The sequence below is a fragment of the Acomys russatus genome, chromosome 2 (assembly GCF_903995435.1).
Source record: "Acomys russatus chromosome 2, mAcoRus1.1, whole genome shotgun sequence".
Classification (NCBI taxonomy): domain Eukaryota; kingdom Metazoa; phylum Chordata; class Mammalia; order Rodentia; family Muridae; genus Acomys; species Acomys russatus.
Window position 1 is genome coordinate 85,554,345 of NC_067138.1, and position 26,673 is coordinate 85,581,017.

The 26,673-nt window shown below is 37.0% G+C and overlaps 1 protein-coding gene across 1 annotated transcript; it reads left to right on the plus strand.

The window, feature by feature from the left end:
• Positions 1-2,228: 2,228 nt before the first annotated feature.
• On the plus strand, positions 2,229-2,995 carry LOC127207155 (60S ribosomal protein L27a-like). The gene is made up of 2 exons (XM_051166517.1): positions 2,229-2,495; positions 2,819-2,995. Exons 1-2 carry the CDS (start codon positions 2,229-2,231, stop codon positions 2,993-2,995), a joined length of 444 nt encoding a protein of 147 aa, XP_051022474.1.
• The last annotated feature ends 23,678 nt before the right edge of the window (positions 2,996-26,673 follow it).

Here is a 26,673-nt window from a genome sequence, read left to right on the forward strand (position 1 = left end):
TAGTTTTTTTTAAAATAGTCAAATGGTTGGTGTAGACATCTACCAAAAGAAGAAATGCAAACTTCTAATAAATAAATTAAAATATAATCTGAAAAATTAGTCATCATGGATGCACACTCTAAAATTTCAAGGAACCATTATTTCATTCTACTTAATCTGACTATATTAAACACCCATTAAATGCTGGCAGTGATGTGGAGAAATATAAACTCATTGTTGGTAGAACTACCAATAGTACAGTCACTTAGAAAAAGAATATGAAAGAACCAGAAAAGCAAAAATCATGTGCAACATCTGTCCTACCTACAGAGAAACATGCAAATAAAGTAAAGTCAATACACAAATAGATGTTTACATGTCTATGTTACTAGAGCACTAGTCACAATAGGCAAGATCAGGAACAAACCAAGGTACTTGTTTATAAGCCAATAAATAAGGAAAATATGATATGTATACATGCAAAGTGTTATTTATTCATTAGGTAAAAGATATAATTTTCAGGGAAATGTATAAAATGAGAAATCATAATGTTAATCAAAATAAGATAGACAGTATCTTGTAATTGAATGTTCTGTCTCACATATGAAAATAAAAAAGTAAAAATAAATTTATGAATGGGTACATGTCTAGTTTTAGGAAGGGTAGGTTGGAAGACTGCAGGACAGTCAGAGCATCTGAAGCAAGCATACTATTAGAGAAAACTCATTATTTAATATTTATTCATTAGTATAATAACTATGTATCAATAAAGCAATATTAAAACAAGTAAAAATATTTATCTGAAGGCCATCAATATTTGTGTTTAAGTATTTTATATTAACTGTAGGTATTGTGTAGGAATGCTCCCCATAGACTTATGTGCTTGAATGCTTAGGTGTTAGGGACTGAGACTATTGGTGGAAGTGTGGTTTTGTTGGAAGAGGTGTGGCCTTTTTGGAGAAAATGTGCCACTGTGGGATCTGGCTGTGAGGTGTCCTATGTGCAAGATATGCCCAGGCTGGCACACAGTCTCCTTCTGCTCCCACTGGATCAGTGTTTAGGACACTCAGCTCTTTCTCCAGCACCGTGTCTGGCTGATGCAGCCTTGTTTACCACCCTGACAATAATAAAATAAACCTCTAAAACCTTAAGCCATTCCCAATTAAATATTTTCCTTTGTAAGAGTTGCTTTGGTCAAGGTGTCTTTCCACAGCAATAAAACCCTAAGACATACATTGATATATTTTTAAACATTAAACAATATGATATACTCAACTTTATTTGCATTTCCAATTAGGTACAGCTGTAGGAAGAATTTGTGCATATGAGCATTCTGGAAATATTATATACCGTATAGATTTTCAAATTCTATTAATTAAAATTTTCAAAGCATAGAATATTCCTGATTAAAGAATTTGAAATTGCTATTATTTTATGAGCAATATGAGTGTACTGGGTAAATTATTATAAGATGGCTGAGAAGAGGGAAAGTGAGTGGGAAAATGTCTAGTACATAAAAAAAATGCTGATGTTTTTTGCATTCACATATTATTCCTAGTACCTTTTGGTTTTATCATTGATGTTAATTTAGAATACAAAGAGCCTTGGGGCTGAGGAGATAGCTTGAAAGTCAAGAGCATTTGTCATGCTTGCAGAAGATCCAATTCCTATTCCCAAATGGCAGATAACAGCCATCTGTCACTCCAGTTTCATGGAATCTGATGCTGTCGTCCATGGGGCACATAAGCACACATGCAGGCAAAACACAAGATAAAATACATATATCTCCAAAATTTGTCCTGTAAATTAATATTGGTATAATCTCTGTTACTGATTATTGTGGCAAACTTTCTCCTTTTTCCTTATTGAAGCCGTTTGTCCCATTAAGTTTGTACATGACTTGATATATAGTAGGAAGAATTCTTTTACTGCATATTTGAATTGAGTTTGAAAACACAAACCAAGGGCAATGTTGTCCTTTAAGTTTTAATTAGTTCCCTTAGAAACTATTAGCCCAGTTTATATCATCATTTCTGCCATTTGTTTATTTTAATACAGTAAATGGAAGAGCTTCAAGGAACTTGTTTCACTTTCATCTAGTCAGTGTACTTACTTATTAGTTAGCCAGTACAATCAATGCTTAGTGTTTGGAGTGGGTATAGGCATACAAAGGGCTCTATTGGATCCCAGGGTTTATCCTGGCAGATATTTTTTTAAAAACTAAAAGAATCGCCCGTTCTGCCGCCACCATGCCATCCAGACGGAGGAAGACCCGAAAATTCCGGGGCCACGTAAGCCACTGGCACAGACGCATCCATAAGCACCGCATGCACCCTGGAGGCCGCGCGAATGCTGGAGGCACACACAACCGCAGGATCAACTCCGACAAATATCATCCAGATTACTTTGGGAAAGTTAGTATGAAGCATTACCACTTAAAGAGGAACCAGAGTTTCTGCCCAGCTGTCAACCTGGATAAGCTGTGGACACTGGTCAGTGAGCAGACACGGGTCAATATTGGCTGCAATATTCTCCACAGTTGAGTGGAGAGTGTGATACGACTTTCTCACGTACTCTAGTGCCTCACATTTGACCATGTCCCCTGGAGGGGGAGACCTGGTGGCACTCAGAGGAAGGACAGCAAGTAGCCAAGAAGAGACTTGATACCCTATGAGAATATATAGGGGGACGTAATCCCCCTCAGGAACAGTCATAGGGGAGGGGAATAATGGGAAAATGGGGGTGGGGGGGAGGAATGGGAGGATACAAGGGATGGGATAAACATTGAGATGTAACAAGAATAAATTAATAAAAAAAAAAAAAGGAAAAAAAAATATTGGCTGCAAAAAACAAGACTGGAGGTGCTCCCATCACTGATGTGCGATCCGGTTACTACAAAGTTCTGGGGAAGGGCAAGCTCCCTCAGCAGCCAGTCATTGTGAAGGCCAAATTCTGTAGCAGAAGAGCCAAAGAGAAGGTTAAGGGTGTTGGAGGTGCCTGTGTCCTGGTGGCTTAAAGCTCCCTGAGGAGGTTAATTAAATGCTAACATTAAAAAAAAAAAAACCTAAATAGAATCAACACAATCAGATGTATGTGTATTAAAATTAGTCTACACATTTAAGGCAGGAAACAAACTTGTTTTTTTTTTAATTTTTTAAAATTAATTTATTCTTGTTACATCTCAATGGTTATCCCATCCCTTGTATCCTCCCATTCTTCCCTCCCTACTTGTAGGTTTCTAGGACCCTCTGGGTCCTTCTACTTTGTTATTCTCCCATGCTTCTCTCATCTAGTGTCCTATTAGGATGTCCTCCCCTCTGTCCCAGTTTCCTGGTAAGTGAAGGCTTTTGTGGGACATGCCCCTTGGGCTAGTATGCAGATGTAAGTGAATATATACCATTTGAGTCTTTCTGCTTCTAGGTTAACTCATTATGATCATTTCTAGCTCAACCCATTTATCCACAAATTTCGAGATCTTCACCAACCCTACATCTGACAAAGGTCTAATATCCAAAATATATAAAGAACTCAAGAAGCTAAACACCACCAAACCAAATAACCCAATTGAGAAATGGGGCTTGGAACTAAACAGAGAATTCTCAACAGAGGAATATCAAATGGCTGAGAAACACTTAAAGAAATGCTCAACCTCCTTATTCATCAGGGAAATGCAAATCAAGACAACACTGAGATTCCATATTACACCCATCAGAATGGCTAAGATCATAAATTCAAGAGACACCACATGCTGGCAAGGATGTGGGGAAAGAGGAACACTCCTTCATTGCTGGTGGGAATGCAAACTAGTACAGCCACTTTGGAAATCTATCTGGTGCTATCTCAGAAAAATGGGAATAGGGCTTTTCAAGACCCAGCTATTCCACTCCTTGGAATATACCCAGAAGATGCTCCAGCACACAACAAGAAACTTTGCTCAACCATGTTCATAGCAGCCTTATTCATAATAGCCAGAACATGGAAACAGCCTAAGTGTCCATCAATAGAAGAATGGATAAAGAAACTGTGGTACATGTACACTATGGAATACTACTCAGCTATTGAAATACACTTGTTTTAATCAGTTAAAGTAGAAGTGTTGTAGTTTTTAAGAGAAACAAAAATTTAACAGAAAATAACAGCGCATTTATTGAAGCGTTTAGTGATAACTTTTTTTTTTTTTATTTCCACAATAATGCAGTATGGAAAAATAGAATAAACATGGACACAGAATTAGAGGTCTAACAATTTGATACACATGCTTTGTTTTTATGCAACAAAGAGTGGAGGTGGCTTATCAGTCTAGTTCTACTAAGATATGTCTTCCTTAGCAGAGTGGCATTCAGTACGCTTTTGGGTCTGGCTATACTCAATACTGGTATTCGTACAACCTTCCTGAGGACAGTGTGTCCACACATAGTGCCTTTAAACAGGTCCTTTTCTGTATTAATTCCTCTTTGATTTACGAGATAAATTATTCTCTCTGAGTTGATTCAGATTTACTCACCTTTACCTAGGTAATTTTTAGTGCAATCACTTTTTTTCTCCCTCTTTTTCAGCATTAAAAGTAGATTATTTTGAGCGGGACCCCTGGGCCCAAATCTGCCTATCATATTGTTCTACTTGTAGATTTCTAGGACCCTCTGTATCCTTTTATTTTGCTGTTCTCCCATGCGTCTCTCATTTAGAGTCCCAATAGGATGCCTTCCCCTCTGTCCCAGTTTCCTGGTAAGTGAAGGCTTTTGTGGGACATGTTTCTTGGGCTAGGATGCAGATATAAGTGAATATATACCATTTGATTCTTTCTGCTTCTGGGTTAACTCACTCATTATGATCATTTCTAGTTCAATCCATTTATCCACAAATAAACAGCAAGTAGCCAAGAAGAGACTTGATATCCTATGAGAATATATAGGGGGACGTAATCCCCATCAGGAACAGTCATAGGGGAGGGGAATAATGGGAAAATGGGGGGGGAGGAATGGGAGGATACAAGGGATGGGATAAACATTGAGATGTAACAAGAATAAATTAATAAAAAAAAAAAAAGAAAAGGAAAAAAAAAAGTAGATTATTTTATACAATGTACTCTGAATATTGTTTTCCCTTCTACAAGCACTCTCAGATTTCCCCATCTTCCCCCGCATATTAATTCACACCCTTTCTCAGAAATATGTAAATGTTTCCATAAGCCCATTGGTATTCCCATTGGTATTCTGAAACCCCAGTGATTTCTAATGAGAAAACATGGTTTCAATCTGCATGCCACACCTTGCTCATCTTGGTTTAACTTAAAGTTTTAATGCTTTTGGCCCCATTTCCTGTTTCTTGGTATGGACTTCTGTATTTGAAGAAGTTTATCAATAGTACTTATTGTTTTAATGTTTGAGAATTAGTTTTAAATATTCATATACTTCTACTTCTTCAGAGTTGGCTCTGGTATGTACCACCATGTGAATACCACACTATGTGAGTATTTATGCCACACTCTTTTGAATCAATAGAGACAATAATAAATATTATACGTGGATTGCTATGATATTTAATTTTGTTTTTTTGAGACAAGTTTTCTCTAAGTATTCTTGTATGTCCTGGAACTCACCCTGTAAGATTAGGCTGAACTCGAACTCAGAGATTTGCCTACCTCCGTCTCCCAAGGTCTGGGATTAAAGGCATGCACCACTACACCTGGCTATGTTCTTTCTTTTACTTTGATGTATGACTGTATTATCACTATTTTAGAGAAAGCTGTTTTGTTTTTTTTGTTTTTTTTTTGTTTTTTTTTTTTTTTTAAGACATCTTTTTACCTTTGTTTAGTTGATTGCTTGGTTTTTTTTTTTTTTTTCCTCTAGTTTTACTTTCTCAGATTTAAAGATGCATGTTTTTACAGATTTTTATAAATCTTTTTTTTTTATTTTTTCAAAATAAATATTGAAGAAAATAAAACATCTACCATTTCCAAAACAGTCCCCAAGTGCATCGGAGACTTTGCATCAGTATCTGCATCATGATATGTAGTCCAATGACACAAGGCCTGGTTTACAGTCATTTTTCAATCATATTTAAAAGAAACAAATTTTGTTAAAAGCTCTTATCAGTAAACTAGATCATCAAGAACCACAAAATCAGTTTTTTTTTCCCCAAATGGCAGTTTTTCTACCTCAGAAGGGAGTCAAGACTCACAAAGAAAATTAAAATTCTTCTCTCTATAATTCTTTACCAAATCTTGTTTCTCTCGCAGACTTTTTAAGACATTTAGATTATAAGAACATTTTCAATGAATTCTATGCACAATATCAGTGATAAGTGAGGCACATTGCATTTGATGGAATAGCATCCTAAAAGTAAAATTCAGTCTCTACATGGCAAATAAGCAAAGATGTTAAGTATCTGTTCCCACTGTTCATACCCCTCTTTTTTTTTTTCTAAAAGAAACTCTTACTCCTAAAAGATCCCACAAAACTGGAGAAGTGGAGGACTAAAATTGAGGGGAGGATTAGGAAGGGCGTCGTGTACACTCCATGAATAAACAAAAATATACAGGCTGATGTGCTTTTTATAAAACTGTTCCTAGATACCAAAACTGGTTGAAAAGGTTTCCCATCATGAGGGACTTGTGACTCCTATGTTGCATGAAGACTGGTGAAATCACTGTCTTGAAGCAATTCATGCAGTTCCAAATGCTGTGTATCTCAATTAACACACAGATATCCAAGAATTCAAAGCTACCATCCAGATATAAGAGAGAACATACTAAATTAGTGTTCCTGAGTTAGCGTACCACATTCAGGATGATTATTTCCTGCTCTAACTTTACACTTAATCAATTAATGTGTCAATTTTATAACCTAATTATATATTTATGTCAACAACTCAGTTGCCTAACATCTAGGCAACCAGGATGCTTCCATTTTAAATTTTGTATTATACCAAATCTCAGTTTTTCTGCTTAAGATGATAAATAAATTAATTTTTATACAACACTTAACTTTAAAAGTAGCCAATGACCAGGTATAAGCAGAATAGACAATTTAAAACATAAACATTTCTACTCTTCTTTTGTATAATATTTAAATAAATTAAAAGAAGCTAATTATAGTACCTATGTCTCACTCTGCTCTTCTATGTGGGCAAACACAATATTCTGCAACAGTTACTGGAAATGCAATCCTAAATAGTTATTACCTACTCACTGCCAAGTGAATATGATTACTTCCTTGGGGCCAACTTGGCAGCTGACCCAATCAGGCCAAAGTACAATCTGTGTAGTGACAATCAGCTTTAAATAAAAACTGCCTTGCAAGAAAAAAAAAAAGAGCAGTTCAAAATAGGAGATTCTCCCCTGGAATTCAACTGGTACCATGCCTAGAAGATCATTTGAATACTATTAAAAATGGAGTAGAATGTGATTCAAAGAACATCAAGAAAACAACAGTGAATACAGTAATGAAACAGAAACACACTAAGCTAAAACCAAAGAGTTTTACAATGACTGTTGCTCAGACTTTCATCTAAAACTCTCTACCAAGTTATAAACTAAATTAAAATTTCAATAAAGCCATGTTCTACTAGCACCATATATAATTTCTAAGTTTCTTTTACGTCCATGTTACCTAATGAAAGCTAATTATTAGAGATGATAAGCTGAATATATAATTTTCTTTACTGAACAAAAGACTGCGTGTTCACTGCATGTGTTTTGATACATGAGTGCACACACTCACACACACAGATACACACATACACAAATAAAAAATTAGAAAAGGAAAAGTATTTTTATCACATTACCAAATAAAGCATCAGAATAACCTTGGCATATAACTATTCTTGAATTAGTATGTTTAATAATTATTAGCTTCTGCCTAATGTTTATACCATGAATAGGGAGATATTGAACAAATTTAATATTTTTACATTAGCACAACTGTTGTTTGGAACATTCTGCTCTTATGAAGCTAATCAGGAAGTACTATTAGGAAGGAGCAGAACTGTGAAGATAATTAGTCAAGGATTATGTTTAATAGATATTCATTTCATTTAGATCTTTTAACTGTAGGTAATTTGTTGGATGATGTGATAATAGAAAACAAAGATGAGTTGGATATAGGCAGAGATGTATTTCTAAAAAACAAAAGAGACTGAATTTTAATGAGAATGAAATGAGTGACTAGTTCCACTGCAACCTGATACAATTCTGTTAATAAAGTCTGGTGTTGAATGTGTAAAGTATAAAACTAACTTGGAATTTTCCATTTACTCAAGGAGATGCCAGACAATCTGATCTGTGAAGGTGTCATTGCACTTGAGCTGAAGTCAAATTAAAATTAACTTTTGAGGCCAGTACTAAAACGTGTCTTATGATTAACTTAGTGTTTACTTGAAACTACAATGTCTAAGAGATACTGTGTTCTTGTTCAGAAACATTTCTTAATTTTCTAACATGTACTTAATAATGTTCTGCCCTTTGATAGTGTTATGAGTCAATACTATCTCTACTACCTTGACTTCACATGAGAACACCTGGTAAAACTTTCTGATTCTATGATCAGTCCCTATTTTCATTCTGTAATGTCATTAATATTTAAATTTTAAAACTGATTTTAGCATTAGTATATAATATTTATTAATTGATGAGAATGTTTCCTTGTGTATTTCAACACCATTTTCTTATTTTTTTAATATATTGAACTGTTATAATGCCTTATATATAAAGCCTTGGTAGGTGCTATCTTATTAATCTTTATGACAACCCATGTACAACCTAGTGAGTTTTATTTATGTTGAAAGAAGAGTGAAACGTTGATAAGTTGATAAAATCTAAAGATGGAGTTCAAAGCAAAGCTTGGCGTATCTTCCTCTAAACATTCTATTTTTCATTTATGTCATGGCTTAGAGCAGTGGTTCACAACCTTCCTAATGCTATGAGTCTTTAATACAGTTCCTTACGTTGTGGTGACACCCAAGGACAAATTTTATTTTGCTGATCCTTCATAACTGCAATTTTGTCACTGTTATGAAATATAATGTAAAAATATGTATATTCTGATGGTCTTAATTGATCAAGGCCCATGAAAGTGTCTTTTGACACCCCCAAAAGTGTTATTACCCAAGACTGAGAACCCCTGGTGTAGAGAAATGTTACTTTTAAGCTGTATAATACTAATATTTATTTGCTAATATATAATTTTCTAATATGTGATGTTTGGCTATACCAATTCTTATAAAACTCAGAGGAAAATAACTTTGAAACAAAATTTAACAGAAATCAAAGCCAATACTTTACCTCCAAAAAATGTCTCTACAGGAGTTAGAAGAAACCATGTGCCTGTATAATTCACAGTTATGCAAAAATTCTACATTCCACTAATTGCCAATAAAAATATGAAACACAGGACACATCTTGTAGCATGAAAATGAAATGTCCCATATATGCTCATGCCCATGTAGTTGAATACTTTATCACCATCTGGTAGCAGCATTTATGAAAGCACTTGAACCTTTAAGTGTTGGAACCTTAGTGCAAGAAGATGTTCAGAAATGACAGGGCCTAAAGTTTGATAGTGCAGCCTCACTTCCAGTCTTTTGTTTTGTTTTGCTTTGTTTTGCTTCTTCTCTGCAGCTCCAATGTGACCAGTCATCTCATACCATACGTCTGTTACTACCCCAGATTGATGGATTATAGCCCCTCAAACTCTTAGAAGGATTAAATTCTTTCTCCACCAAGTTGCTTTGATTCATGTAATGACAACAGGAAAAGAAATAAAAGCTAATACAAATATTTTGTATCAAGGAATAGGGCGATTGATATGTGGTTCTTTGGACCCTTAGAACCAGTTTACAGAGAAAGTGTGGGAATTTGAGCTAGAGATTTTCTAAAACACCGTAAGTTTACTGTAAAGGTTGAGAAGAGCATAATGCTGTGAGAAATAGGCATAGTAAATGCCTTCCTAATGAAATTTTAGCAGTGAACAAGGACTCTGTCAATTACTAGACTAGAGATAATTAAAGCCATAAAATTATTATGGCAAAGAATGTGGTGATATTTGAAACTAGCCACATGGAGTTTAGGGAAGTTGAATTCAAAATAGTGAGATAATTTATTTGGAGAAGTGAATTTCCAATCAAAGTGGCATTCATGTTGTGTCATGGTTGCTGCTCATTGCTCTTTTCTAAGCTTGTAGCGGGATAAAACCAACAAATGAAGCAAAAAGACATGAAAATATCCTTTGAGGGGGAAAAATCATGAATGAGTTAAAGTTGCAGATAAATTAGCTACAGAAATAGTTGTAATTGTTAAAGATATTGGGCCCTTTAAAAAGAAAACAAATGCTCTGTACCAGACAATAAGAGTGTTGCAGTCATCTAAGATTCTAATGTAAAACTTCAAACTCATTTGAAAAGAGAAAGCCTGACCTAATAATAGATTGCAGGAGGTAGTGGTGGCAGGTGGGGATTCTGCTTGAAAAAAAGTATTAAGGAAAATGCTGTCTCAAATTCATGCACCAAGACACACAAAGGTCATTATAGCTTTGTTCCAATAAGGACAGACTATATCTTTGTTGCGAGCATAACTGATCAATATTATCCATGTGGTACTGATTTTCAGATATGTAAGATGTAAAAGTGAATTAATGGGTTTATGTGCTATGGGTCCAGGGACCTGCTAAGACTGAATGTATGACACTAAAAAGCAATCCTATATAGCTACAGAATTAAAGCAACAGAGACAGCAGGATATTGGAGATGACAGTGCCATAGCCATATGCTGAAAAGAAGCTGTGGGTGTAGAATGGTAGCAATAGAAAAAAAGGGCCCTGTGTTCTGTGATTGTAAAGCTTGGAGTGTGGGGCTTAAGATTTGGAGCACAGACAAGTCAGCCCAAGATGATGGCCATGGTGCAGAATGTAGTATTTGCACTACCAGATTTCTGTCTTTCTTTGGTTCAATATTTTCGCACTATACCTATTTTCTTCCCCTTTAAAAAGAAAATATTTACTCTTTGTTACTGTAAGCTGACAGTATTAATTTGTTTTTATTTTAAATATTACCAAAGCTTGCAGTTAAGATACTGCTTTGAGTCTCTGAATAGACATTCAAAAAACAGTATTAGAAATATAAAAACAAATAAGGACTTTTGATGTTGAAATAATAATATATTTCATTATGAAATGTGAATAGATCTATGGGATCAAGCTAGAGGCAGAATATGCTTTGAATGTAAAATATTATTTCTGTGTTAATTCATTGTACACTTGGCCCTAGATGGTAGTGCTGTTTCTGAAAGTTGTGGAACTTTTAAGGAGTGAAGCCTTTCTTGGAGAAGGGGGTCACTAAGAGGTCTTGAGGTTTTCCAAAATAGACCTATTTCCTGTTCTTACTCTAATTCCTAGCTGTAGATGCAATGGAAACAGTCACTTCTTACTCCTGTAAACATTTGTTTCCTACCATATTGGTCTATACCTCAGGAATGGTAAGACACACTTAAATTAAACATCTAACATTCCTCTAAATTCCGTGCCCCTTGATGATACCATTTTACCTAATTAAATGTCATGGCATCTCTGCTCAAAGTCAACTAAATATAATAACTATTTTTATATCTACCTTATAAAGTGATGTTTGCTCAATATATTAATCCAAAGAAGAGGCATAATAATCATCTATTTTCCTTTGCAAGTTACGCCTTCTTGTTTTGTATGTAGTAGGTGGTCCATGTCACTGAAGTTATGCCTTCTTGTTTTGTATGCAGTAGGTGGTCCATGTCACTGAAATAAGTTTGAATTAGAAAATAAGTTGCTATGGAAAAAGTTTCTAGCAATACATTTTGTTGTATAACCCAAGAAGATGGAAAAGTTTATTATTTGAACAAATAACATTTTATTTATTTAAATAATTTGTATTCCTGTAATGTCATTAAATAACAGATTTCCATTTAAAAATTGTCACTGGAGAAGATATTCTTTTGGTCTAATATTGTAATCATTTCAGATAAAAAATCTAGAGCCCAATAAAGAAGAAGTTAAGGTGTAGTTTCCCCACTATTTAAGGAAGAATAACTGAAGAGGCAAATACTGTAACACAAGACCAGCAAAGTTGTTGGATTATACTACCCTTAACATTTTGTAAAGTAAAACATGATTCATTTCATATTTTCTCTGATGTTGATAATGATAGATTAGAGAGAATTCCAAATTATATGTCAAATCATGAAAAAGAAATTAATTTGGCAAGTCATCATATATATTATACAAAATGTTACAATTCATGTCGTCAGAATTTATAGTCCAATTATAAGTCATATGACAGGTTTCCAGGATGAAATATTAAGCATCTCCACATTCTTTGAACAATTTCCAGTGTCTGTCAATTTTCTGTTTCTCATTTATTTCATCTTCCTGCTTTAGTTGTCTGCTTTTCTTGCTGTCTAGATTAAGAGTTAATCCTGGTGTATTCAATCTTCTTGGATTCTAGGCATCAAAATTAAGATATTTTATCTGTCTGGAAAATGTGTATTTTATGGGTGTCTTTGTTGTGATAATACCACAAAGTTGCTATAACTGTTGATGAAGATATAGGATGATTACTGAAAAATGGCACAGAGAGTAGCATACACTACATAATTATTACCATTTTTATAGTTCCAGATAGTGTTGTCATAAGACAATATTGGGAATATGAGAATCATATCTAAACAGAATCATAATATTTACTTAAATTATTAAAATGTTAAGACTTTTCATGTGATATGCATAAAGTCTGAAGAGTTTCTAGAAATAAAATGTTATTTTATTTTAGAATGATCACTTGAAAGGTTAAAATTCATGTAAAATATAAGCCCAACTCTTTGACCAGAGAAGAATTAGAGGCTGTTCTAGCAGCATTTTGGAGATGATATCTACACACACAATTTAAAGGTTTTAACATTGTAGTCTTAAGCAAAGGTAAGTTTTAAACATATATATTTATTTTATTACATATGAATAAAACAAACTACACACAGCAGGGAGAACCATGACACAATCATGAGTTATATAAATGTTCCATTCATAGTGATTTGGCTATTTGTATTTGTCAAATTTGAAATAAACATCTTTCCTATCTTGTTGGGTTTAAATTTCTGAAGGAAATTCAATATATATCAGATCTCATCTCTATTAACTTAAATCCTTTATCTTGATCTAAAAAGATCTTATCCCCTAAGGAACTAAACTTGACTGTAAAACTAATCTATCTGGCCGTCAATCCCCCTCAGAGACTTGAGAAGAAATAAAACTTAAATACCTCAGTGTACAGGTAGTGCAGGTTAGCAATTTCCAAAATAAAAAAATGACTGAGACAGTTCACTGCCTGAACAGTCACTCAACACTCTCTATAACATTGGAGCCTCATCTTTGGCCTTCTAGCTTAATATCTCTGCTATACTTATTCATGAGGCAGGAACTATTGAGGACTAGCTTACCCTATCTTAGCAGAGTTCAGATGTTGACTCTGCCTGCATCTAAGCTTGCCTATTTTTAGACACCTCTGTTGCTGTTACCCATCAGAATTGGACAGCTTCCTGGAGAGCAATTGGTCCAGCATTTCAATCAGTCACACACATGACTCCTATTAAGCCTGGAAACTATCAACATTTTGAGAATGGCTTGCTTAACCAATTTTTCCTAAATTTTGGGCCCCTCTTAAGGTATTATATGCCCTAATTCAGCCTGAAAAAACCTTAAGAGTTGGCATCCCATTCCTTCTAAGGGGTATTGGGTAGGTTTCTGTTTGCTCTCTTGGCCTACAAATGTTTTTTTTTTTTTAATCAGGAGATGGTTATAAGTTATTATTGGCCTTATATATAGAGAAAACTAGGCTGAACTCAGGGATGTCTCTCTTTTCCTTTATCTTTCATCCAGAGGCAAGGAGATAGAAGCTGAAAAGAAGGAAAGGGGGGTATAGAAATATTGGGGAAGTATAGAGCAAAAGGTAGATGATTGAACCTATTACTTAACTAAGGACCATAACAAAGAAGGTTATCTCTAATTCATTGGTATAGAATTTGGCATATTGATGTAAATCATGGTCATTTCAAATACTAGTCTGATTTAGCACAAGAATATATGTCATACGTCTAACCGATATATATGTTTCTATAGAATATAAGGTAAAATAGTTAAATAAGGTCTTCAAAGCCTTAAAGCCCCACTGCATATGGCCTTTAAAGATGTTTTTATTATTCTAAAGATTCTTTGATGACAAGACAAGTTAACTCCTGACAACACCCAGCCAACCTCAAAGAATATGATGAACATCAAAGAACCTCCTTATGGAGTTGGCTTCAAATGTGGCAAACCAGCCACTGGGCAAAATGTCCTCATTTCTGCCCCAGGCAAAGGTAAGTTTTATTTGCTTGCTTTTCTTTGAAAATTAGAAAATGCAGTAACAAAGTGAGAGGATGGCGAGGTTAAGCTGTTGTCTTTTTAAAGATGAAGTGTATCTTAGCAAGTGATGGCAAAAGTCATTGCTTACTTTCTAAATGGTAGTAGCTATGTATGCCAGATATCATCTGGGCTCTGATATATGCTCAGATTGAAAGTTGGCAATTTAAATGTAATTATTGACTTTGTTTTTTAAGTATAACTGTACTTTTATTCCATGCTGCATTGTGTCACTTTTCTACACAAAATCATTTGTACATGGATCACTTGAGGAAGTCCAGTGGGTTGAGTGTGATAAGCTATAAACAGATTCTCAGAGGCTAATGTTAAAAATTCATTTACCTTTTGGATTCTCCTAAGGAGACTTGTGATTTTCAACACTTTCCCTTCTATAAATTCTTATAGGATCTATAAAACTAGATTTGTAAAAATGAACTAAGATACATATTAATATATAATACCATAGCATTAGTATTAAAACAGAAAATAAATTGAATCTAGTAAGTTGTTCACATATATAAATAGATATCAACTTAATATCTCAAAATATACTTAGTCTAAAGATAATTTACAAATTAAATAATTTATAAGTTAAATAAGGATACTGTCACAAATAGAAGAAGTGAGCAACTATAAATAAGAGTTTATTTTCTTACAAAGTTTCAGAGTTTATGGTTAGAGTGACTATGTGAGAGGGGGGATGGGGAGAGGGAGGGAGGGAGTGAGGGACAGAAGGAGAGAGAGAGACTGACAATTGATGATGATGGGAAGGTACACTAACTTATAGGTATAATCAGTTCAGTATTATGTCTACTTAACAGAATCATAGTAATAGCCTCTGTCTTTGGGCCTATTACTGGTCTGTCTACAGATTATTAAATCAAGAAATGTGTTCATTACAAGTTTTATCTTGTGGAGAAACCTTTAAATCGAATAAAAATTGGTAATTGTTATCATGACATTTGTGCAGGGATAAAAACAGTATTTATAAGACCTCTACATTAACAAGTGTCCATTTCAAATTTGAAAAGTGTTAGTTTTAGTTACCCTTCCTATATATCAGCTTCTATCCTGTCTTCCCATCTTTCACCCGACTTAATTTCCCCTTCTATTATTTCCCGTTAATCTTTTATATCACTTCTATCTGCCCTACCTTGAGAATTACATACACTACACAGTCTCTTACTAATATTTGGACTTCTATGGCTGTTAAAGAAATCCTCATATCTTACAATTTGAATAAACTAACTGCAAATGATAGAAAACATGTTTTTTGTCTTTCTTGGTCTTGATTACCTGATTTAGATCAGTTCTTAACAGATATACTTACTTGTGTGAAAATTTCATTTTTTTCAGTTTTCTTAATATCAAAATGATATCCTAAACTACCTAGGGATTCAATGCAATAGCCATAATCTTTTCAATTGAATTCTTCAAGGCAGTTAGAAAATAATCTTATATTTCATGTGGAAACATAAAAGATACAAGATAACCAGTGCAATTCTGAACAATAAAAACTGTAGCAGGTATTACCATCTTTTATTTTAAATTGTAATACAAAGGTATAGTAACAGAAAATAGCATTGCATTGCATAAAAAGAGACATTGATCAATGTGATAAAGTTGAAAATCACATACAAACCCATACTACTACAAGTGTTTGATTTTTCACAGAGAGACTAACAATACACGTTGAATAAAAAGAAGGCATGTTTAATAAGTGCTGGTAATCAAATTGGATAGTTACATGCAGAAGAATGAAGCTTGATGCTTATCTCATCCTACAGAAAACTTCAAAGGGGACAGGACCTCATAATAAGACATGATAGCCTTAATTAAACAGGAGAGAAAATAGTGCATATACTTGAACACTTTGGCACATGAAGGGACTTTCTGGATAAGATTCCTGTAGCATAGGCATTAAGAGCAACAATTAATTAATTAATGGGACCTCATAAAGTCAAAATATTTTTGCATAGCAAAGAATATCACCATTTGAGTAAAGAAGGAACCTACAAAATGAGAAAGCATTTTAGAAGTTATATAAATAACAATAATTCATACCTAGAAAATATATAAAAATTCAGAGAATAAAACATCAAAAAAGCAAAAACAGTCTAAATTAAAAAACAAGTCATGAATAATAGGAAGTTCTCAAGGAATAAATACAAATGGCTAAAAAAGTAAAGAATAAAATTTGGAGCCCTTATCATTTAACCTTTTAATACTCGAATATTTTAATTTGTAAATAAATAAACCAATAATTCTCTTCACTGTTATTTCTCAAAAAAATCCAATGTAATTTCACTATTTCTTTCAAATTTTGACTTCTCTTCCTTTGTTTCAACACACACACACACACACACACACACACACACACACACACATACCTATACCTATACATATACATATATTTATTTATATCTTATAGCCAAGTTAGGTGATTCCAGGGGTCAAAATCTGGATGATCAGTGCTGTTCTATTTACAGTAGATAAAAATGGATACAACCTAAATGTTAATCAAGCAACAAATGAATAATCAAAATATAGTACATACACACGTTGAAATACTATTGATGTACAAAGAAATGAAACCATGATTTTGGCAGATAAATATGTGGAACTAGGAAAGAACATATTGAGTGGGGTAACATATATGAAGACAAACAAATGTTCCATGTTTATGCTTCTCTAATCATGATTTCTGCAAGGAAAAATTGAAATGTACATTGTAAAACAAAGGTATCAAAGATCACAATCTGAAGTTAGCAGTTCATACAAAATAATATTAATCCTTTTTTTGATTTTGTCAAGTGATATTGAACTTTAAGTGCTGCATCTGCTCTTTATCATACATGTTTTAACTGATCATGTGACTTTAATACTTGTGTTATTGTGAATGATGCTACGTCATCTAGAAAAATATTCCCTATTCTAAAAATGTTTCCATATTGAAGAGTGACACATTTTTTTTTCTTCAGTAAGAACCAGTGTTCTTACATGTGAGCTGACAAATGACCATCACCAGACAGATATAATAAAGATGTATCAGAATAAAGCTAAAATATTTCAGATCTTATGTATTATAATAATACTTTCCCATGTGGGTGCATTAAATGTTAGCGTTTAGGGAAATATTTAAAGTGAAATGTGACTATGAAGTTCTGATCTGATGGTATGGTTGTCCTTTTAAGTAGAGGAATCAGATTTCCTCTTTTATGCACAAGGCCAGGTGAAGATGGAGAATTATATCTACCTGTAAAGGACAGGGCCTTGCTCAGAAAATTCACTTGTAAGGGACAAAATACTTTTTAAGGAATCAGACTGTGGATATTATCACACCTGTCTGTACTTATAAATGTATATACACATATATGTACATATGGTCACATAAACGTGTATGTGTGTGTGAATCCCTCATCAGCAGCACCTTATATATGATGTTTAGCTATAGTATCCCCACAGTTTGTAATTACTGTGATTATGAACATTGAATTATCAGTACATAACTCCTATTGGTGACATAATGAATGCCATATCATATAAAAGTATCTTTCACAATTGGGAAACCACAACTGAACAAAGGAAAAGGACTTCTTATCAGGAAATGACTTTCATCATGTTACTTTAATATGAAAATCTTCCAATGATGAATTTGGCAATAATAAAACAAGGAAGTTTCAGAGTGTTAACAACAACAACAAAATACTATTGATTTTTCTCTGTTACTAAATAGAAATTACTTGTTATAAAATCAACAGGCAATAAGAATAGACCCAGAGAGAAATAGGGCAATAGATATGTTAAAATTACACAAACTTTGAATAAATACAAATTTGATGCCCATTATTAACTATATCTGACACATTTCTGTGCAATAATTTGAAAAAAGATGAAGATTATGGCTGAGCTTATATCCAAGCAGTAAATCCATATGTAATCAACAGTAGATAATAAATATTAGCATTAGAGAAAAATAACTAAATGTGTTTTTGCATAACCATAGCATTTTTGGTTTTTGCATTGCTGCAGTTACTCGTAGGCCATCAATGCACACCATACACACATACACTCAAGACATGTTTTCAAAGCCTTATCATCTGACTCATATCAAACACGGTGGCTAAACCCATTACACAACCATTAGATTTGATAGCAATAGTCCCATTGTAAGTAGGTTTGTTTTGCAGAATTTTGAATGAGGCAACAAAACAAAAGCTTTCCCCAGAGGGTAAATGTAATTACTTCTAAGCTATTTTGAAGTAAATCATGCTATTTAAGATTCCGGTCCTCATGGAAAATTTATACAGTTTCAATATTGTAGTAATTATCATTCTACAAAGTACGCAATATATTGGTAATAGGAAAAAGTGATGCCAGCTCATTAAGATTAAGGTGGTTAAAAACATGAGCTACATAAAGTGATTTTCTCATCCACTGTGAGCTGCACTGTCAGTAACCAACCTTAGGAAAAAATAATAAAATTCATCATCAGAGATGCCCTCCATCTCCCTAGACTTCTCCCCTCAGTCCTGTTATCTGATCCCCACAAGCAATCTCCTGGCAAAAACTCAGCTCAAATTTATAATTGTCTCTTATGTTTCTTTACACTTCCTCCGTTTTCTCCTGAAGTTGCTTGTTCAGAGGCAGAAACCTCTAGGATTTATTCAGACTCCTTGAGAGTCAGAAAACAGGAAATATATGACTTATCTAAGATGTTTCAGAAGATTACGTAGGACAATGCAGTCCTTCAACACACAGCCCCTAAATGTAATTATCATATAATTGGCAAGAATCATAAGCACGGAGTAAGAGAGGGAGCACAGAAATGTGTAGAGTGCAAACAATACACTTGGTAGTTTGTTGAGCAATTTATAAATATTGTAGTTTGACAAATATTAGCCTTTCTCCTTTTATACCTATTACATTCCATTTGATCTATTATTAATTTAAAGTACCTGGGTATTAATAAAAGTATCTTCAAAGACTGACAAGCAACTGACTCTCAGGAGAAATAACCAAATGTATTCACTTAAGGCAATTTTTGTTTTCTTCTTAAAATTGAGTCACAGTAGGATGGTGGCAGCAGGCGTGGTTTCTGAACCTACATAAGATGGAAAGGATCATCACAGAAGAGATGTTAGAATGATCTAAGTCCCACAGACTGTGGACGAAAACACAGCAAAACTGTGTTTTGGGTATACAACAGGGTAGTTGCACCTGAGAACTCATAGCTGATGTGCCAGATCACACAAGACCCATGGAACATCAAACCAGACAAACCCTTAGCATATAGGAAGGAGGTGATTATGAAGTCACATATCTAGGTGAAATGCACTAAAAATTGGTGGCTATTCGGAGAGGGACAATCAGTTTTCTTTTCAAGAGTATGGTCTCCGAGAGTTTACCATGCCCCAGAAGATGGCCAGACCCCCATGCACATACTGGCAGCACTGAGTTTAAATAGTGGAAAATAAAAACAAAAAAACAAAACACATACAAACACACAAAGGTGGGGGAGGAGGGGGGAGGGAGACAGAGACACAGAGAGACAGAGAGAGACAGAGAGAGACACAGAGACAGAGACACAGAGACAGAGACACAGAGACAGAGACACAGAGACAGAGACACAGAAAGACAGAGAGAGAGAGCGACAGAGACAGACAAAGACAGAGAGACAGAGAGAGAAGCACACAAACCCAGGACATAGGGAGGGAATAAGAGTGGAGGGCTGTGGAAGGTGAATTGGGGGTGAACTTTACCAAACACATATGCATGTACAAGATTCTCACACAATCCTTTTTTTTTTTTTTTTTTTTTTTTTTTTTTTTTTTTTTTAAGAAAAAACTGATAGGAAAGTCAAATGTGACTTGGTTCACCTAAGAAAATGCTAATTAAGCACAGTGAATTTAACACAAGATAAAATTGTATGTATCACTCTGGCAAGCAATACCCTGCATGTCCATCCTTCTCTTTCAGAATTTTGAAGCCTAGTTTAGTTTTCTAAGCAAAAATTCAATCACTGATCAGGATACAATTAAACAGTTGCATTACACATATATATCTCTTTATCTGAGGGCACTGCTGAGCACCCTCATTTCTATGCACATTACCTAATTTATGGCTGGAACAGAAAATTAGCAGACACTTAACTCTAGTTGTGCAGGTGGGTAACGTAAGCTCAGGTTCTGAGTTTTAAGAACCTTGCCCAGTGTCACATAAGCAGTGCATAAGGAATATGCACATGTGCTTCAGAAAACAATGCCTTGGTGTGCCCAGAATTGACCCTGCAGTTAGCACTCCATTCTCAGAAAGAAAGAGGTAATAAAAATCTTTGAAGTATGAGAGAGTGGGATAAAGGAAGAGTGAAACATTTAGTTGGAAGATGTTATGAATTCCCACAGTAAAGATTCATCACAAGTTTTTTTTGAAAATAAAGTTTTAGTTTACTAGGGGGATAAAGACAAGAACAAATGGAACAGAAGGGGAAACTATGACAAAACCCAAAATAAAATAGCAGGAAAAAGTAGCAGACCTATATGAGTATAATCCAGTTTGCCCTGAAGAAATCCCAGGGATCTCAGGATCTCAGGGTCTGTAGCACAGACGTGTCCTGAGTGATAAAGGAGAAGGGAACAGAAGTCAGGTCTTTTTTTAACAGCAATATAAGAGGAAATAAATTCCCTGATACCATTCTGCACCTGACAACTAGCTTTCCTTATGTACTTCTGGGTAAATAGAAGGAAACTAAAAAGGGAGCTTATCTCCGTACAGGAAATTGGGTCCAATTAAAAGTAGAGGATTATGTCAAAGTTTATAGCTCCAGCCTTGTGATGACTGGATGTATTTTCCCCCAAGCCACGAGAACTTGGACCTTTTCTCCAAGGAAATCCAATTAGCAAAGCATCTAACTATTATATATTAACACTGAAATTACAGTCAAAACAAGAGATTTTCCTAGCTCCACTGATGTGCATAAAGCTCCAGATAGGTTTCCATGTCCACTTACAAATACAAAAATCCAGCTGCCATTCACTTGCAGAAGCCTTCTCACAAGACAAAAACAGTAAGCAATTATAATTCAGAAGAAATTTTAGGTAGTATGCTAGAGGAGAATAGAAAAGGATGAGACAAAAAGAAGTAAACATCTTCTAAAATATTTCAGCCTGCTCCAATCCCAGGACCCAGTCACCTACATCTAGTCATCTGTGTAGGAAAAATGAGAGTGTGTGTAGTAATACCTCACATGTATTATAAGTTGTCAGGGAAACATGGTGGAATATGTATGAAACAACACACTGTAAAGCAACTAAAGGAAGAGATTATTTTACAGACCACAGAGTTGCTAAGAGCACTTCTTTTTTATTAATCAGTTAATTTACTTTACACCCTGGTCATAGCCCCATGCCTCCCCACCTCCCAGTCACACCTTCCTTCACTCTCACTCCTACTCCTCCCTTATTCCTCAGAAAAGGGGATCCCCAGTTCCAATACTCTCCAGTTCATCAGCTTCATCAAGACTGAGCACATTCTCTTCAGCTGTGGCCTGTGACATCAGTCCCATCAGGGCAAAGCAATTCAAAAACTGGCAACTGAGTCCAGGTCTGAGAAAGCCCCCAGGGCCCTTATCACATGAAGCTTGAGCTATATCTTTGTAGTGGGCCTAAGTCCAGTCCACCCATGGTCTTTGAGTGATGCTTCAATCTCAGCATAATTAGTTAGCTCCGCTGGTCTTGTGGAGCTCCTGTCTCCTCCAAGACCTTTTTTCTTTCACCCAACTTTTTCACAGCATTCTTTACACATCCCCCAATGTTTGGCTATGAGGCTCAGTATCTGTAGCTCTGCAGCTTGGATCCCATCAGAGGACAACACTGCTAAGCTCCATTGCTGGTGGGAGTATAAACTTGTACAACTACTTTGGAGGCCAATCTGAGCCTTTCTCAGAAAATTGGGAACAGTGTTACCTTATGACCCAGCTGTACAGCCCTTGGGTATATATCCAAAAGATGCTTCACCACACAACAACGACACTCATTCAACTGTTTTCATAGCAGCTTCATTCATAATAGCCAGAATCTGGAAATAACCTAGATGTCCCTCACCTGAAGAATGAATAACAAAACAAAACCCCAAATGGTGGCACATTTACACAGTTGAATACTACTCAGCTATCAAAAACAAAGAAATCATGAAATTTGCAGGCAAATGGGTGGAATTAGAAAAAAAAATCATTCTGAATGAGGTAACCCATACCCTGGAAGATACACAGAGTATGTACTCACTTATAAGATGATATTAGTCAGATAGTGCAGGATAAACATACTACAGTGCACAGACCCAAAGAAGATAAGTAACAGAGAGGACCCAAGTGAGGATTGTTATATCTCATCAAGAAGGGGAAATAGAATGGAAAGGGGTAGTGGAAAAAGAGAGGGAACAGGAAAAATAAGTGTGTGACTCAGATGAAGGGGTTAGTATGACAGAAGCCCAGCAGACAAAAAAAAATTGTAGGGAGGATCCAAGATGGCGGCGAGCAGTGTGGACCGCGTTTGGAGGCTCCAGTGAACAATTCAGGGAATTGCACAGATTTCTGAGCCAGGAACACCGAGGTCCGAACATCACGGCAGCAGGAGTGCTCCACGGTTCGGAGGGACCAGGGTGCGGAGGACCTGCGTGCCCCTGCACACGGGAGGAGTGTGGTTTTTCTCTGATCGGAGTGGCAGCGGCAGAGGCGGCAGCACCAGCGGCACCAGCAGCGGCGGCTGAGGTTTGCAGCTCATAGCCTTCCGGTGGAGGCGATTGGTGTGGTGGCTGGTGGGAATTGCTGCGGGAGAGGGGACTCGGGGCAGGATTTGGGTCGCGTGGAGCCTTTGGACCCAGACTGGACTCGGCGGACAGTTCGGCCCCAGAGTCCCGGGTATTGGCCCGGCCCAGCAAGCAATTCTGCCTGAGGCACTAACTCAGCTCCGGCCACAGCTCCCCTGCTGTGGCGCAGGCTTAGTTGAGCTCGCTGCTCCACGCTAGGCACTACCTCAGCTCAGCGGCAGCTCCCCTGCGGTGACACAGTCCGGGCGGAGCACTTGGTTTCACCACAGGCGCTAACTCAGAGCAGCCGCAGTTCTCCTGCTGTGGCGCAGGCTTGGTGACGTGCTCGGTTCCATCCTAGGCACCACCTCAGCTCAGCGGCAGCTCCCCTGCGGGGACACAGTCCGGGCGGAGCACTTGTTCCACCACTGGCGCTAACTCAGAGCAGCCACAGTTCTCCTGCTGTGGCGCAGGCTTGGTGACGTGCTCGGTTCCATCCTAGGCACCACCTCAGCTCAGCGGCAGCTCCCCTGCGGGGACACAGTCCGGGCGGAGCACTTGTTCCACCACTGGCGCTAACTCAGAGCAGCCGCAGTTCTCCTGCTGTGGCGCAGGCTTGGTGACGTGCTCGGTTCCATCCTAGGCGCCACCTCAGCTCAGCGGCAGCTCCCCTGCGGGGACACAGTCCGGGCGGAGCACTTGTTCCACCACTGGCGCTAACTCAGAGCAGCCGCAGTTCTCCTGCTGTGGCGCAGGCGTGGTGACATGCTCGGTTCCATCCTAGGCACCACCTCAGCTCAGCGGCAGCTCCCCTGCGGGGACACAGTCCGGGCGGAGCACTTGTCCCACCACTGGCGCTAACTCAGAGCAGCCACAGTTCTCCTGCTGTGGCGCAGGCTTGGTGACGTGCTCGGTTCCATCCTAGGCACCACCTCAGCTCAGCGGCAGCTCCCCTGCGGGGACACAGTCCGGGCGGAGCACTTGTTCCACCACTGGCACTAACTCAGAGCAGCCGCAGTTCTCCTGCTGTGGCACAGGCTGGACAGAGCTCTCGGTTCCACCAGCTCTAAGACTCTGGTTGGACACAGTGTACAGTTTGAATCCAGAATTCCTGGCTGAGATTGGTGGTCAGTTCGGGCCCTGAGTCAGTAACTGACCACAGCACGCACTTTGGGCCAAAAGGCCCTAGTGGAGCTTGGTGCGTAGTCCCAGCCCCAAAAATTCTGGCTGGGCCCTGTGTGCATTTTGGGCCCAAAATCCCTAGCTGAGCTTGGCAGACGGTTCTGGCCCTGAGAATCTAGCTGAGTTCTGCCCGTGGTTCGGTCCCAGTGCTCCTGGCTGGACTTGGCAGGGAACACAGAAGGCTGTGGATACCTTGGCCTGACCCAACGCTCATTCAGAGACCCAGAACAATTGCAGGATCCACAGCAGAGGGGGACTGAGGATCACTGGCTGTGAGAGACCAGAACAACAGGGCTAACCTCCTAACATCCACACCAGTGAAGCTTTGAGCTCGCAGCCTAGGGAAATCGTAAGAAAACAAGTGAATCTATCGTCAGACACCCTCCATTCAACTCTGGAAGCTACCCAACAAAAACAAAGACGGCAAGATGTCTAAAGGACAACGAAAAAGCATACGCAAAAAACCCCAAAACAACATGGCGTCTCCAGTTTCCAGCTATCCCAAAGAAAACCACCCAGAGAACTCAAATACAACGGAAATACAAGAAAATGACCTCAAATCCTTAGTAATGAGGATGATAATGGAGGAAACAAATAAAATTCGTAATCAAATGCAGGAAGACGCAGACAAACAGGTGAGAGACATAAAAGAAGCACATAGAGTGGAACTGGAAAAATTGCAGGAAAATGCAAACAACCAGATGAAAGAGATAACTAAAACGGTTCAAGCTCTGAAGACCTATAAAGAGGCAATGGAAGAAACTCAGGAATATACAAAAAATCAGATGAAAGAAATCAAAAAATCAGTTCAAGATCTGAAAATGAAAATGGATTCAATGATAAACACACAGACAGAAGAAAAACGAGAACGTGAGACCTCAGAGAAGAAGGCAAGCAACACAGAGGTGAGCTTTTCTAACAGAATCCAAGAGATGGAAGAACGAATCTCAGGGCTAGAAGATACAATCACAGATATTGAATCAACCATTAAAGAAAATGCCAAATCTGGAAAACTCCTGACACAAAACATCCAAGAAATTAAGGACACCATGAAAAGAAGAAATTTGCGGATAATAGGCATTGAAGAAAGAGAAGATATCAGACTCCAGGGCCCAGAAACTATTCTCAACAAAATCATAGAAGAAAATTTCCCCAATCTAAAGAAAGAGATGCCTATAAACATACAAGAGGCCTACAGAACACCAAATAGAATTGACCAGAAAAGAAAAACTGCCCGCCACATAATAATCAAAACACAAAACATGCAGAACAAAGAAAAAATATTAAAAGCTGCAAGGGAAAAGGGCCAAATAACATTTAATGGTAAACCTATCAGAATTACACCTGACTTCTCAGCAGAGACCATAAAAGCCAGAAGGGCCTGGACAGAGATCCTGCAAACCCTAAGAGAACACAGATGCCAGGCCAGACTACTTTACCCAGCAAAATTATCAATAACCATTGATGGAGAAAACAAAATATTCCATGACAAAAACAAATTCAAACAGTACCTATCCACAAACCCAGCTTTACAGAAGGTACTAGAAGGAAAACTCCATCCCAAAGGGTCAAGCTACAACCAAAACTACCCAGGAAATAGATAACTATCCCATGGCAAAAACACAACTACACAAACGCTCGACTGGAAACAACATCAAAATTAAGACTCTTAACAGTCACTGGTCATTAATATCTCTCAACATCAATGGCCTCAATTCTCCAATAAAAAGACACAGACTAACCGAATGGGTACATAAACAAGACCCAACATTCTTCTGCATCCAAGAAACACATCTCACCCATAATGAAAGGCATTACCTCAGGGTAAAAGGTTGGAAAAAAATATTCCAAGCAAATGGTCACAAGAAGCAAGCAGGGGTAGCCATTTTAGTATCGAACAAAATAGACTTTCAACCAAAATTAATCAAAAGGGATGAGGAAGGACACTTCATACTCATCAAAGGTAAAGTCAACCAAGATGACATCACAATTCTGAACATCTATGCTCCCAATACAAGGGCACCCACATATGTAAAAGATCTCCTAAAAAAGCTTAAACCACACATCGATCCCCACACAATAATAGTGGGAGACTTCAACACCCCACTCTCACTGAAGGATAAGTCATTGAAACAGAAACTAAGCCGAGAAATAACATCATTAACCAATGCCATGGGTCAAATGGATCTAACAGATATCTATAGAACCTTTCACCCAAACAAGAAAGAATACACCTTCTTCTCTGCACCCCATGGAACCTTCTCCAAAATTGATCACATCGTAGGTCACA